Source organism: Theropithecus gelada, chromosome 3, assembly GCF_003255815.1.
Source record: "Theropithecus gelada isolate Dixy chromosome 3, Tgel_1.0, whole genome shotgun sequence".
Classification (NCBI taxonomy): Eukaryota; Metazoa; Chordata; class Mammalia; order Primates; family Cercopithecidae; genus Theropithecus; species Theropithecus gelada.
Genome location: NC_037670.1, coordinates 54,542,519 through 54,558,832, shown reverse-complemented (window position 1 = coordinate 54,558,832; position 16,314 = coordinate 54,542,519). Strand labels below are relative to the sequence as shown.

Genomic DNA, 16,314 nt, shown 5'->3' with positions numbered 1-16,314 from the left:
ACATCTTGAAAATGGCCATACTACCCAAGGTAATTTAGAGATTCAGTGTCATCCCTATCAAGCTACCAATGACTTTCTTCACAGAATTGGAAAAAAACTACTTTAAAGTTCATATGGAACCAAAAAAGAGCCCACATTGCCAAGACAATCCTAAGCAAAAAGAACAAAGCTGGAGGCATCACACTACCTGACTTCAAACTATACTACAAGGGTACAGCAACCAAAACAGCATGGTACTGGTACCAAAACAGAGATACAGACCAATGGAACAGAATAGAGCCCTCTGAATTAATACTACACATCTACAACCATCTGATCTTTGACAAACCTGACAAAAACAAGAAATGGGGAAAAGATTCCCTATTTAATAAATGGTGCTGGGAGAACTGGCTAGCCATATGTAGAAAGCTGAAGCTGGATTCCTTCCTTACACCTTATACAAAAATTAAGAAATAGATTGGAATTACTAATCAGTCACTTACAATGTAATTTTAAATGTTATTTAATGAACACGTGAAGTTTTTAAAAACTCATTTGAATAACTTATTTCTATTGACTTTTTTCTATTAGAAAATATATTAAAATTTCTGTTACTATAAACCTATGAATATGAATTTTATTCAAATCTAAATATAGTGCTAATTTTAAAAGATCTCTTTGTTTAGGATTATGAAAGCCTATTCTCTATATACTCTTAGAAGATAAATAACTGCTTTCCAGTAAACTCAATGGGGCAACTGTGACTCACAATCATAACCTATTAAAATATTAATAATGTTATCTAGGTAAAACTTTTAGGTATCTGCATGTTCAGGTTGTTTAACTTATATAACTCAGAAACTATAAATTTTTATAATCTATAAAAACAATTAAAAAGATAAAGTATCAATTTCTTTTTCTCAGTTTTGAAATACATTATTTCTAGTCGACATAACACTAGAATTCAAATATTGTGGCTGTAGAAAATAGAAATGTCATGGTTTGCTTGGTTTTATTTCCTGCCTTCCTATTTCACACAAACAAAGCAGCACAAGGGAAGCCAGAAATGCTGCACCTTGATTGCAAACAAACCAGAACGCTTCTAGGGACAATATATGTGTCAGCATAATAACTTGAAATTCATGGCATCTTTTATTGAAGGAGAGGCTTCAACAAAAGGCTGAATTAATCAACAAAAGGCTGAATTAATTTGCATTCTCACAACGAGTGTGTAAACATTCCCTCTTCTTCACATGTTATTTATTTATTTTTTTTTTTTACTGTTTAATAACATTGTAACTGGTGTGAGATGGTATCACATTGTCATTTTGATTTAATCTCTTTAATGGCTTGGGATACTGGGCAATTTTTTGCATGTTTCTTGGCAGCTTCTATGTCTTCCTTTGAGAAGTATCTATTGATATATTCTGTGCTTTTATCCTATTACATTTCTTAAAGATTTAATATATTAATTTTTTGTTGTATGCAGTTTGCAAATATTTTTTTCCATGCTGTAGGTTGTCCATTTACTTTGTCAAATTTCTTTTGCTGTGCAGGAGGTCTAGTTTAATTAGGTGTCAATTTTTATTTTTGTTGCATTTACTTTTAAGGTGTTAGTCTCAAATTCTTTTCAGAGGCCACTATCTACAAGAGTACTTTCTAGGTGTTCATCTAGGATTTTCATAGCTTGAAGCTTCACATTCCGTTTTTAATCTATCTTGCGTTACATTTTTCACATGGTGAGAGGTAGCGGTTCAGTTTTTTTCTTCTGCAGATGACTAACCATATAGTCCACTATTTATCAGTATCATTTATTAGATGGAAAGTTATTTCCCCTTTATTTTTGTTGACTTTGTCAAAAATAAGTTGGTTTTAGGAGTGTAACTTTATTTCAAGTCTCTCTCTTCTGTTCCATTGGTCTACATGTTTATTTGTGTAGCAGAACCATGCTATATTGGTTACTGTAGCTTGTAGTACAGTTTGAAGTCAGGTAATGTGAGGCTTCCAGGTTTATTCATTTTGTTTAAAGATGCCTGGGCTATTTGGGCTCTTTTATTCTTCAATATGAATTTAAAACCATTTTTTAATTCTACAAAAAACTGCATTGATAGTTTGACAGAAAGAGCATTTAATTTACAAGTTGCTTTAGGCATCATGGACATTTTTATTATATTGATTCTTCAAATCTATGAGCATGGAATTTTTCCATTTTCATGTGTTGTCCCTGATATCTTTCAGCAGTGTTTTGTAGTTCTCCTTCTACAGATATTGTACCTCCTTGACTCAATCCATTCCTAGGTATATTATTTTTTATTTGTGGCTATTTTAAATAGAGCTGTGTTCTTGATTTTGTTCTCTGCTTAAATGTTATTCAAGTGTTGAATGTTATTCAGGGTGTACAGAAATGTCATTCATCTGTGTACATTGATTTTGTATCCTGACACTTTCCTGAAGTCATTTTTCAGGCTTGGGAGTCCTTGGGAGAAATCTTTAACGTTTTTCAAGTAGAGAATTATATCATCAGTGAAGATAATTTGACTTCCTCTTTTCTTATTTGGATGCCTTTTTCTTTTTTCTTTATCTTGTTGGATTGCTCTGGGCTAGGACTTCCAGAACTATATTAAATGGGAATATTTAGAGTGGACGTAGTTATTTTTATTCGTAGAATGCATCAAGCTTTTGCCTGTTCAGTATAATGTTGGCTGAGGATTTGTCATAGATGACTCTTATTATTGTGAGGTATGTTTTTTCAATGCCTTGTGTGTTGAGAATATTTTTATGAATGAGCATTAAATTTCTCTTAATGATTTTTCCACATCCATTGTAATAATTATATGGTTTAATCCTTTTAATTGTCTTTATGTGGTGAGTCACACTTATTGACTTGCATATGATAAACACCCTTGCTTTCATGAAATAAAACTCACATGATTATGGCAAAATAACTTTTTGATTTGTTTGTGAACTCAGCTTGTTAGTATTTCATGAAAGATTTTTGTTTCAATGTTCATCAGGTATATTGAACTATAGATTTTTTTGCCATCTTAACTAAATTTTGGTATCCAGATAATACTGATTTCATATAACGACTTAGGAAGGATTGGTACAAGCTCAACTTTGTATATGTGGTAGAATTTGGCTACGAATTCATCTGATCCAGGGCTTTTTATACTATGTAGGGTTTTTTTTAAATTATAAATTTAATTTTATCATAAATTTTTCCTCTGTTCAAGACTTCTCTTTCTTCCTGGTTCAGTCTTGGGAGATTGTGTGTATACAGTTTATCTATTTTTTTTTTTATTTTCTAGTTTGCATGCATAGAGATATTTATAGTAGTATCTGAGGATGTTCTGTATTTATATGGGATTAGTTGTGATTTCACAACTCTAACATTTAAATAAATACAGAATAAAAGTTTCAAAAAATTCAACATTTCCTCATGATAAATCTCTGAAAAAAAATAGGTACAGGACAAATGCATCTCAAGCCAATAAATGCCATGTATAACCAAAAAATTCAAAGCTAACAACATACTAAACAGGAAACGGTTGTAAGTTTTCACTCTAAGAGCTAGAACAAGACAAGGATGCCCACTTTCTTCAGATTTGCTGAATGTAGTACTAAATATTCAAGACAGAGAAATTAGAGAATAAAATAAAAGGAATCCAGACTGAAAACACCAAAAAGTTAAACTATCCCTCTTTGCACATAACATAAAGTATAGAAAAGACTAACACTTCACTAAGAATCACCAGAACTAATAAACAAATTTGTTAAACTTGTAGAATTTAAAATCAACATTAAATAGTATCATCTTTACACATTAAAAATTATCTCAAAATGAAATTAAAAAACAATCCCATCTACAATAACTGCAGTAACTATACTTTGAAATAAATTTAATCAAAATGTTAAAACACCATACATTATAACCTAAAGAACATACAAGTAAAAATTAAATAATAAATAAATGGAAAAGTAGTACTTATTCATGAATTGGCCTTATTAATACTGCTAAATATCTGTGTTACACAAAATGATCTATAGATATAATGCAAACTCTATCAAAATACCAATTACACACTTAATAGAAATTTTTTAAAAAATCTAAAATTTGGCAGGGCATGGTGGCTCAAGCCTATAATTCCAACACTTTGGGAGACTGAGGTGGGTGGATCACCTGAGGTTGGGAGTTCGAGACCAGCCTGACCAACATAGAGAAACCCCGTCTCTAGTAAAAATACAAAATTAGCCAGGCATGGTGGCACATGCCTGTAATCCTGGCTACTCAGGAGGCTGAGGCAGGAGAATTGCTTGAATCAGGTAGGCAGAGGTTGTGGTAAGCCAAGATCATGACATTGCACTCTAGCCTGGGCAACAAGAGTTAAACTCTGTCTCAATCAATCAATCAATCAATCTAAAATGTATATGGTACCACAAAAGACCCTGAATAGCTAAAGCAACCAAGCAGAAAATAAAAAAAATAAAAATAGGCTGAAGGTATCACTATACCTGACTTTGAAATATCCTACTAATTATAATAACCAAAAACAGTATGGTACTTGAATAAAAACAGACACATAAGTCAATGGAGCAGAAAAGAGATCAGAAATATATCCACATATTTAAGCTAACTTATTCTACAATTTCTTCAAAAAAAGGACAGCATCTTCAACAAATGAGGTTGAGAAAACTTTATATCCACATGCAGAGGAACAAAATGAGACCCTCTTCTCACACCAAATATAAAAATCAACTAAAATTAGATATTTAAATGTAAGGCTTAAAACTCAGAAATTACTAAAGAAAATAAAGAGTGAAAGCCCATAACATTGATTTAGGCCATGACTTTTATTATTTAACCTCAAAATCCAACAAAATCAAAAGAAAAATAGATACGTTAGATTACTTGAAATTAAAAAGCTGCTTCATGGAATCTGACAAAATCAACAAAATGAGACAACTGGAAAAAATGGGAGAAAATATTTGCAAATCATACGTAGGACAAGTGGTTAATAACAAAAACATATAAAACACTTAAATGACTATAAGACAAAAGACAAATAACTATCAAAATGAGCAAAAGGCTTAAATAAATATTTTTCAAGAAAAGACAAATGGTCAAGATATATAAAAAATGCTCAATATCAACTATTATCAGGAAAGCAAAAAGAAAAACTAGGAGATTATCAACTCACTCCTGTTAGAATTACTCTTATTAAAAAGAAAAGAAAGGGTTAGTCAAAGTATGAAGAAAAGGGAATGCTTGCACACTGTTGGTTTGAATGTGAATAAGGAGAGTCATTATGAAAAATGAAAATTTGTCAAAGAATTTAAAGTTAAACCACAATATAATACAGCAATTTTACTGATATATATCTGAAACAAGTGAAATCAGAATTAAGAAACATATTTGCTTCTACGTTGTTTGCAACACTCTTCACAATTACCAAAATACAGAACCAACAGTTCAACATTTATGAGTAAATAAAGACAATGTGGTATATATACACAATGGAATACTATTTCTTTAAAAAAGAAATTTCTATTATTTTCAATCACATGAATTAACCTGGAAGACATTATATTTGTCTAAATGAGCCAGGCACAAAGATTATTTTTCATGATTTTACTTACACAGGGAGTCTTAAAAGCTTAATCCCATTAAAGTAGAGAGTAAAGTGGTGACCACCAGACATCAAGGTATTTAGAAAAAAGGGGGGTTTTGAAAGATGTTGGTCAAAGAATACATAATTATAGTTGAATAGGAAGAATAAGTTTAAGAGATCTTTTTGTACAACATAGTGACTACAGATCATAACAATGTAGTTGTGTTTTTGAAAAACGCTGACAATGTCACATACTCTGATCATAAAAATGTTAGTGATGTTAGGTAAAGCCTTAATTACCTAGAATTAAGCATTTGACAACATATACTTGCAAACATCATGTTGTGCAGAATAAGTACACATTTATTTATTACAGATGGTAATAGCATGAAAGACACTAAAAGGGCAGGTGTTGCTTATGGTCTCATGACTGGCCACCTTGTGAACACAAAAAACAAATTTGCATAAATATAACAGAAAATGTTTAATCCAAAAGCTGCCATAATCTTCAAAAGTTTTCTAGAGAAAATGACCAAGAAGCTGACTATAGTTAGGTGACAAAGAACAAAAACTGTACACTCACCTTCACCCACTAAAAAAAAAATGAGTGAAAAATTCCTCAAAATTGTAATATCAATATAAAAAAGAAATATTATTCCAAATATCAAATCCACAGAGGTCATTTTATTATTTTGCAACCTTTAAATTTCACATTTAAAAATAAAAGATTCTGCATGGAAATGAATGTTGTGCTATATCATAGAAAATTAAATTTTAAATTCTTCACTTACCATTAGCTCTCTTATAAATTAATTTCTAAGATGTATTTTCTAGCAAATTTTATATTTGTCACAACATATTTGCACTACAGCCTGGGCAACAAGAGTGAAACTCTGTTTAAAAATTTAGTAAGTTTTTCCTTTTACAAACAGAAAAGAAAAAAACAATGCTAACTGATTTAATCCTCTCACCTGTGGACAGTGAATGCCTTTTATCTTAATTAACTGATCAGAAAGTTATATTGATAAGCACTCTCCAGTGAAAAGCGATTTTTGAGTGCATTAAAAATACCAACTTTCTCATCAAAACCTACAAAGTACCATATAAAATGACATGGCATGAAGACAACAGTGAGAAAAGTGGAGCCATCACATAGAAAAAGAAGAAGGGCTGTGATGAATACACAGAAGTCACATAATAAGACAAACGAAACTAAAGGTAATTAGGAAATAAAAGAACCAAAATTTCTTTTTAAATTCAGCAAGATTTAGCTTTGCAGCATGGAAAAAAAGCGTTATCTGCACATGAAGAATCAATATTATTTCTTCACTATTGGTATTTTCCATCTCTGACTTGAAGTTACAAACTAACTCCAGCAGGAATGTTTACAGCCTATTATGGAGCATCTGTTACACAGCAACCACTGTCATATTTGTTTGCCACATTTATATATAAAAACATCCTCATAACTTATGAAGTATTCCTAGTTCTTACCTGAACAAACTGGCTCAGTAAATAAATAAACTTACGTCAATTATAACAAGAGAAAAGAATAAGAAATATAGGCTTATATAGGATTCTCCATTTAAAAGAACAAATGGAATGTTCTAACTAAATACAATATAATTAATAAACAATTTTGGAAATACATCTAAAATTATCTTGTGTGCAGTATTAAATTTTATAAAAATCATTCTTACAATCCATGAACAGCTCACATAATAAATACCTCATAAACTATAAAAGAAAAAAATGGTAAGAAACAAGAAAATTATAGGTCTAGCATGACTAAGAGGCAAGTAAAAACAACATTTGCATGGAGAGATTCTGAATCATAAGTCAGAAGATTTGAAAGTAATGAATTCAATACAAAGCAGAGTATATATTTACTTTCAGCATTTTTGAAGTTTTCAGTGGTCTAGTAAATTACTTTATTAAAATATTTGTTTTGTTCCAATATTGCTCTTTTCTTTTGAAAATAGGTACAAACTCACACTCACACAAAACCACTCCATAATTTTCTGGCACCTAAGGTTTATTTTTAGGGTAACATATGTGTATAGTTAACTCTATGTAAACCAATACTAAAATTCTGTTATGTTTGCAGGCAGAGAGACATGTTCAAAGAAAAATACATAACAAAATTTTAAAAATGTTTAGGCAGAACTCAGAATTTTAAGACTCGGGATTTTATTTATACTTGTATATAATTTTTATTATGCCCATGAAAATGACCCTATAGTCAACAGCAATTTACTTGTACATTTTAAAGTAACTAGAAGTATAGAATTGGTTTGTAATACAAATGATAAACGCTGGAGTTGATGGGTACTTCATTTGCCCTAATGTGATTAATATATATTTATATGCCTGTATCAAAATATGCCATATATGGCATAAATATACACATACACTATGTACCCATAAAATTTAAGAAAAATATGTTTAAATAAGAAAAAAGAATAAAAATTTAACCTATGGGAACAATGTTCTTTAATTAAGTTCTTTAGTTTAAAGTCACTGGCAAGAGAAATTATTAGAGATGTTAGTCCACTATGTTATTAAACAGTACAATGTCACTATCTTTTACCTACACCCTTGAGTAAGGTGGGATAGGTTAAAGTTAGTGGCGTAATAACACTTCATTGAATGCACAATGGTCTTAACACGTTAAAAAAAAGTTTAATTAAAAAATTAACTTCACAATAATCTAAAATTTTTTAAATGTGCTGCATTTTATTACATAGAAATACAATTAGTAAAATGATATACTACTAATTTTAATTTAATTTTAACTAAAACAAAAGATATTTTCAGTAGAATGCAGAAGAATATTCCTCTGAACACCTCCCTCATATATCAATCAATATTATAAATTAAACACAAAGTGCCTGTCCACTTAGATTTTTATCATGCATCCTACATTGTAATGTCTTTACTTTTCCATAGGAAAGGTCAAAAATAATGCCCACCTAACAAAAAAGAATGTCTCATGTCTTTGATGAAGCAACAATTGATCACATGCTTTTACATGTGAATACAATAGGAATGAAGAGCATGAAGTAATTTGAGTTGAATTACATCACTCACTTTTTAAAAATTCTGTAATTTTTTCAAAGAAAAAAGTATACTTTAAATGTAATTATAACTAAAAATATTTCTACCTCTTTTAAAGTTATATACAAATAATTTATCTATCAACTTTAATTTTGGAGCATTTTCTGTACTCAGCACACTGATTAAGTGCAATGTCTGAAGTGTCAGTGCCTTAGATATTTCTACTGTGAATTCTCTGATATTTACATCCAGTTAATTTTGCATTAAATTTATTTTATACTTACTGCATCTTCAAAAATATATTTTAGTATGAGTCCCCTGGTGTTTTCTAAGCAGTAGTTCCTGAAAAAATGTTTTTCCAAATATATTACATTTGCAGTTTTTCTCCAATATAAACTCCCTGATGTTAATCAAAATTTGATCACTGCTTCAGGATTTTCCTGTAGTACATAATGTGTACAACAAAATCTGTGATACAAGTAAAGACACTACAACCCTCTTTATGTTCCTAATGTTTGTCTTCAAACTGCTTATATCTCTTTAAAGGCTTATATTTGTCAGGCACAGCAACTCACACCTATAATCCCAGCAATTTGGGAGGCAGAGGCAGGTTGATCATTTGAGGTCAGGAGTTCAAGACCAGGGTGGCCCACATGGTGACAGTCAGTCTGTACTAAAAATAAAAACAATTAGCCAAACGTGGTTGGTGTGCGCCTGTAGTCTCAGCTACTCTGGAGGCTAAGGCAGGAGAATTGCTTGAACCTGGGAGGCAGAGGTTGCAGTAAGCCAAGATCACATCACTGCATTCCAGCCTGGGTGACAGAGCAAGACTCCATCTAAAAAAGAAAGTTTTTGTTTTCTGAGTTTTTTACACTAACTGCATTTATAATGCTTTTATTAAGCAACAACTCTCTAATGTTGAGTAAGATGTAACCAGGTATTAATGGCTTTTCCACATTTATATTTGTACAATTTTTCTGAAGGGCTTTCCTGTGCAATAAGGTGTGAAAATTAATTAAAATTTTTACCACATTCTTCGCACTTCTGGGAGTTTTCTCCAGTATAAATTATCTTCCTTATAATCAAGTGTGACAACCATTTAAAGGCTTTGTCACATTCTTCACATTTTTAGGATTTCTCACCAGTATGATTGCTTTTATGGTTAGAAAAGTTTGAAGGTGTTTTCAAAATCATTGTCTCATCTTTTAGGTTTGTAAAGTTTCCAGTATTAATTTTCTTACGTTTAGTAAAGTTTGAGATTTAGTTAAAAGCATTGCCACATTGTTCACATTTGCAGGGTTTCTCTCAAGTATGAATTGTCTTACGTGGAGTAAGGGTTGAGGATAGGTTAGCTTTGCCATATTCTTCACATTTGTAGGGTTTTGCTCCAGTATGATTTTTCTTATGTGCAGTAAGGTTTGAGGATAAGTTAAAAGCTTTGCCACATTCTTCACATTTGTAGAGTTTCTCTCCAGTATGAATTATCTTATGTACAGCAAGGTGTGAGAACTGTTTAAAAGCTTTACCACATTCTTTACATTTGTAGGGTTTCTCTCCAGTATGAATTACCTTATGCTTAGTAAGAGTTGAGGACCAGTTAAAGGCCTTGCCACATTCTTCACATTTGTAGGATTTCTCTCCTGTATGAATTTTTTTATGTTCTGTAAGGTTTGAAGATCTGTTAAAAACTTTGCCACATTCTTCACATTTGTAGCATTTCTCTCCAGTGTGAATTATTTTATGTGTAGAAAGGGTTGAAGACTGGTTAAAAGCTTTACCACATTTTTCACATTTGTAAGGTTTCTCTCCTGTATGAATTTTCTTATGTGTAGTAAGTTTTGAGGATTGACTGAAAGTTTTGCCACATTCTTCACATTTGTAAGGTTTCTCTACTGTATGAATTCTTTTGTCTATAGTAAGAGTTGACACTTGGTTAAAAGCTTTGCCACATTCTTCACACTTGCAGGGTTTCTCTCCAGTATGAATTTTCTTATGTGTATTAAGGTTTACGTATAAGTTGAAAGTTTTGCCACATTCTTCACATTTATATGGTTTCTCTCCAGTATGAATTATTTTATGTGTAGTACGGGTTGAGAACTGGTTAAAAGCTTTTCCACATTCTTCACATTTGTAGGGTTTCTCTCCAGTATGAATTTTCTTATGTTTAGTAAGGTTTGAAGATCGGTTAAAAGCTTTGCCACATTCTTCACATTTGTAGGATTTTTCTCCAGTATGAATTTTTTTATGTTCAGTAAGGTTTGATGATCGATTAAAAGCTTTGCCACATTCTTCACATTTGTAGGGTTTCTCTCCAGTATGAATTATCTTATGTGTAGTAAGGGTCAAAGATCGGGTAAAAGCTTTGTCACATTCATCACCTTTGTATAGCTTCTCTCCAGTATGAATCATCTTATGTTTAGTAAAAGTTGAGAAATTATTAGAAGTTTTGCCACATTCTTCACACTTGTAAGGTTTCTCTCCAGTATGAATTTTCTTATGTTCAATGAGTTTTGAGGATCGGGTAAAAGCTTTGCCACATTCATCACATTTGTACTGTTTCTCTTCAGTATGAATTATCTTATGTGTAGTAAGTGTTGAAGATCAGTTAAAAGCTTTGCCACATTCTTCACACTTGTAGGGTTTCTCTCCAAGACGAATTTTTTTATGTGCAGTAAGGTTGGAGGACAGGTTAAAAGCTTTGCCAGATTCTTCACATTTGTAGGGTTTCTCTCCAGTATGAATTATCTTATGTCCAATAAGGGTTGAAGATCGGTTAAAGGCTTTGCCACATTCTTCACATTTGTAGAGTTTCTCTCCAGTATGAATTTTCTTATGTGTACTAAGTTTTGAGGATAGGTGGAAAACTTTGCCAGATTCTCTACATTTGTAGGGATTCTCTCCAGTGTGGATTATCTTATGTGCACTAAGGGCTGAGGACTGGTTAAAGGCTTTGCCACATTCTCCACATTTGTAGGGTTTCTCTCCAGTATGAATTAGCTTATGTCTAGTAAGGTTTGAGAGTTGGTTAAAAGCTTTGCCACATTCTTCACATTTGTAGAATTTCTCTGCAGTATGAATTTTCTTATGTTCAGTAAGGTTTGAAAATCAGTTAAATGCTTTGCCACATTCCTCACATTTGTAGGGTTTCTCTCCGGTATGAATTTTTTTATGGTAAGGTTTGAAGATTGTTTAAAAGCTTTGCCACATTCTTCACATTTGTAGGGCTTCTCTCCACTATGAATTCTCTTATGTGTAGTAAGGGTTGAGGACTGGTTAAAGGCTTTACCACATTCTTCACATTTGTACAGTTTCTCTCCAGTATGAATGCACTTATGTTCAGTAAGTTTTGAGGATCAGTTAAAAGCTTTGCCACATTCTTCACATTCATAAGGTTTCTCTCCCATATGAATGATCTTATGTGTATTAAAGGTTGAGAACTGGTTAAAAACCTTGCCACATTCTTTACATTTGTATGGTTTCTCTCCAGTATGAATTAACTTATGTTCAGTAAGCTTTGAGGCTTGCTTAAAAGCTCTATCACATTTCTCACATTTGCAGGGTTTTCCCCCAGTATGAATCGTATTATGTGTAGTAAGAGTTGATGACTGGTTAAAGGCTCTGCCACATTCTTCACATTTGTAGGGTTTCTCTTCAGTATGAATTCTCTTATGTCTAACAAGGTGTGAGGTCTGGTTAAAGGCTTTGCCACATTGTTTACATTTGTAAGGTTTTTCTCTCGTATGAATTCTCTTATGTTTATTAAGGGTTGAGGACCAGTTAAAGGCTCTTCCACATTCTTCATATTTGTAGAAATTCACTCTAATATGGATTCTTTTATGTTGAGTTAGGTGTGAAAGCATGCAAAATGTTTTGCCACATTCTTTACATTTGTAGGGTTTCTCTTCAGTATGCCTCATCTTGTGTCTATTTGAATTTGAAATTTTATGGAAAACTTTTACATATTTATCACATTGAAATATTTTGCTCAAGGTAGTTTTCAAACATTGGTTAAGTCCACTATAATCTCCTTTGTGCTGCTTACACTCAACCACACTTTTACAGCCTTTTCTTAACTTTAAATTCTCATATCCACATTTTCTGTATCTTCTTAGGGTCACTTTTTGGAAAGAATCTCTTACATTCTGCTCTGGCCAAAGGTGTTGGACAAAATAATAAAACATAACTGAAAGAAATAAAAATAAAAAATTACTTCACTTGCTCAACTCAGATGAATATACTTTACAAATCTAACCCATAAAGTTACACAAACTACATAAGCAAGATGGCATAGCAAAATACCACAGGTTTGAATTCCTTCATAGGCACATAAATGTAACAAAAGCATACTGACCAAAATGCATTTGTGGAAAATTTATAAATGAGTTAAGTGTGTGTAGTGTTCCAGGTTAGCACAATGCCAAAAGTTACATCAAAGGAAAAGAAAAGTCTGTTACATTTACCCAACACAGTTCTTTCTGTTTCTCAATATAACATAGTGTCTTTAGAAGTAAATGACCAACTTTTGCTTTCTTTTTCAAAAGACAAGAAAAATAACACACCCACATCTTTATTTCTGACTTTATTAGGAGCTTTTGCTGACACTGGTTTCTGTCTCCTACAACATAAAGTGCAAAAATTAACAGTGGTATACTTTGGAATGACATTTTGAGTCTGCTGAGATCAAAGGTAAATGTTACAGCAGGAAAGAGACTATACTACAGACAGAGAACAGTTGTAGCAAGTGATGACTATTAAGAAGAAACATTAATAAAGTCTTTTAACTAAAAAACAACTAGAACATTTCAGACAAGACACATCCTAAGAACGTATTTGAAAGACTCTCAGGATCTCTAGCTAAGACAAACGGTTTCAGACGTTGCCAGGACAAAGCTACATTATAGACACTGTGATAGGTAGCTTGTTTTCAATGTTCAAATTTAAATTAAAGATTACAATGTATACAAAATTTTAGGGCAACATAGCTCTATCAAATATTATAAAATTTTCAGAAAGCAACCATTAAAAAAATTAATTTTAAAAAGTTAACATAAATTGAATAATACTCCATGAATGAAATAGGAACACAGACAACTATTAAAAATCAGAAAAATTGGGATAACAGAAATACTAAAAATATCAAAAAACAGAAATTGTGAAGGTAGAAAATACAAAAAAGGAACTGATATATTATAAGAAAAAATGATGTAAAAATGAAAAAGCTTAACAAAGAAACTAGATACATGCAAAGATATTTACAATAAGAACATATATAAGCACAATTTTAAAAGTCACAGACAAGAGAATCTTGTGAGTTTCAAGATAAAAATGATGTGTTATTTATAAGAATAGTCTTATGAGGTAATGAGTGAATTTCTCAAGAAAATTTTGCAAGGCTAGAAGGGAACTGTGTGACATTGTCAAAGTCCTCAAGAAAATAGCTGTAGCAAATACCAGCAGCAAATCTGTCTTGCCAAATAAAAAGAAAAAGCCAATCCAAAATAGCCAAATCCTGAAAATGTATACTGGCACTGCGTATGTCTTACATATGCAACTATATTTCAAAACCATAGTAGTAAAAACAGAATGGAATACACAGAAAAATAAACAACAACAACAACAAATAACAATGGAACAGAAACCACTATTCACACATTTCAGACTTGATGCAAAAAGAATTTAAAAAACTGTTTAACGTAGAGTTTCTCAAAATTATGCACATTTGTGTATCCCCCAAAACAACAACAACAACAGTCAGATTGTGCAGTCTTTTATATCCCATGAAGAGGACATTGGCTTTCACTGTGAAACTGAAGACAGATCACTAAAGGGAAAAAGGAATCCTTAGAGAACTGAAAAACAAGACAGAAAATGTCCTATGCGAGAGAAAAAAAAAACAAAACAAAACTCAGGTTTTCCAGAAACTATTTCCTTTGGAACACAGCTTACCAAATCACATTTTAAGCAGTGGCCTTCTCCTTGGCCTTTTGACCTCTTCTCTGTGCCATCTGTGTATTCACTCTCACTTACCTGAATGTTTAGCTACCATCTCAGGTCTCTTCATATCCCAGGGCTCTTTTTCTTGCTCCAGACAGCTAATCAGGTCTGGCTTACAGATAGCAATACCTGTTTTATTGAAAATAAATAACATAAATCTTGCACATATTATCCAATTACCAACCTAGTAGTGTGCTCAGTAAAGAGAATGTAATAGAATATTCTAGTACATTAATCCCCAAATGCTAATTTATGACAAAAATTTCTAAAGATTTAGAAAATATTTTAAATTTGTAGTTTCTTAATTTCACTACCTGGTACTACTGAATCAAAACAATTGGTGTTGGGAGTTAGATTTTAAGGTATGGGCAAAAATATTTTATGCCAATAAATTTCAAAAATTACCACTAATCAAGACTGAATGATAAAGATCAGCTCAGGAATGCAGGAAGTTATGGTAAAGATGAAATATCTTGAAGAAACTATTTTCTACAATGACAAATCTGAAAGATTTTTTTTGAAAACAGGGATCCAAAACTCATTTATGCAAAGCATAAATCACCAAAAAACATTCTAGAAAAAAGAGAAATAAAACCTTTAGGATATATTAGAAAATGTGTATCGAAGTTACCCTCACCCAAGAAAACCAGGTTTCTGTAGTTCTCTAACATCACATGCCTATATAAACTCTGCTGTGCACTGTCCAGGCACTGCCACTCCTCCAAAGAGAATTCTATGGCCACATCCATAAACGTCAATGGTCCCTGAAAAACACAAAAACACACACACACACACAAAATCACATATATTTGCCAAGTGACCATGGGCGTAATTTTAAATTTCAAGGTAAAATAAGACAGTAAAGAAAACTGGTTCTGACTTACAGGAGTGAATGAAATTATCCCTAAAATAATTCTTAACATAGAAATATTTTCTAATGTATTATCTAACCCTGAGAAAAGAAAGTGGCATAAGAGCCACAACATGTGTGTATATATGGTACTTTTCCGGTTAATAGAGTATAAATTAGGGCATAAACACAAACATATGTTATGCCCAGACCGTTTATTCCCCAAAGAAGACCACCAGAGTCCAGAGTCAAAGCTAAGCAGCAAGGATCTTTATTACAGGTTCGAACCTGGAACTCTCCCTCGCTCACGAAACGAGACGGGCAGGAGAGCTCCCCCACTGAGCTCCGAGCAGTGTTATATAGTCTAAGAAAAGTGGGCATAGAGTTATTATACAAATCAGATATATGATTGGCTAGTATTTGAACAAGGCGATTTGGCTAACCATGATTGGTTCCCGCCATTTCTGATATTTCGGTTCAACCTTTGAGGCGTGAGAGCAGGTTTATGGCACCAAGAGTTTATCTTACTTAAACACGTCTTGTGACCTTGCCTCAGAATTTACAAAATCTCTGGTACGTGCAGAAAAACAGGTACTCACAGAACTTACGAAATCTCTGGTATGTGCAAAACAAAATCTCTGGTACGTGCAGAAAAACAGGTACTCACAGAACTTACGAAATCTCTGGTATGTGCAAAGATTAGAGAGCAGAACAAAGGGTGTAGCGGGGGGGGCGGGTACACATCTATCTTTGTGTCCTTTCACATATCTATTTTTAAATGCTATATCTGCATCATACAGAATGAGTTGTGTATATTTTTGAGAT

The 16,314-nt window shown here is 32.2% G+C and overlaps 1 protein-coding gene across 1 annotated transcript; it reads right to left on the bottom strand.

The window, feature by feature from the left end:
* Nucleotides 1–4,817: 4,817 nt before the first annotated feature.
* LOC112620178 (zinc finger protein 91-like) lies at nucleotides 4,818–15,310 on the bottom strand. Its single transcript, XM_025378443.1, is given in 4 exon segments — nucleotides 4,818–11,818; nucleotides 11,821–12,828; nucleotides 14,673–14,768; nucleotides 15,277–15,310. Coding segments are annotated over 4 exon segments (3,006 nt in total). The 3' UTR covers nucleotides 4,818–9,950.
* Between the last annotated feature and the right edge of the window lie 1,004 nt (nucleotides 15,311–16,314).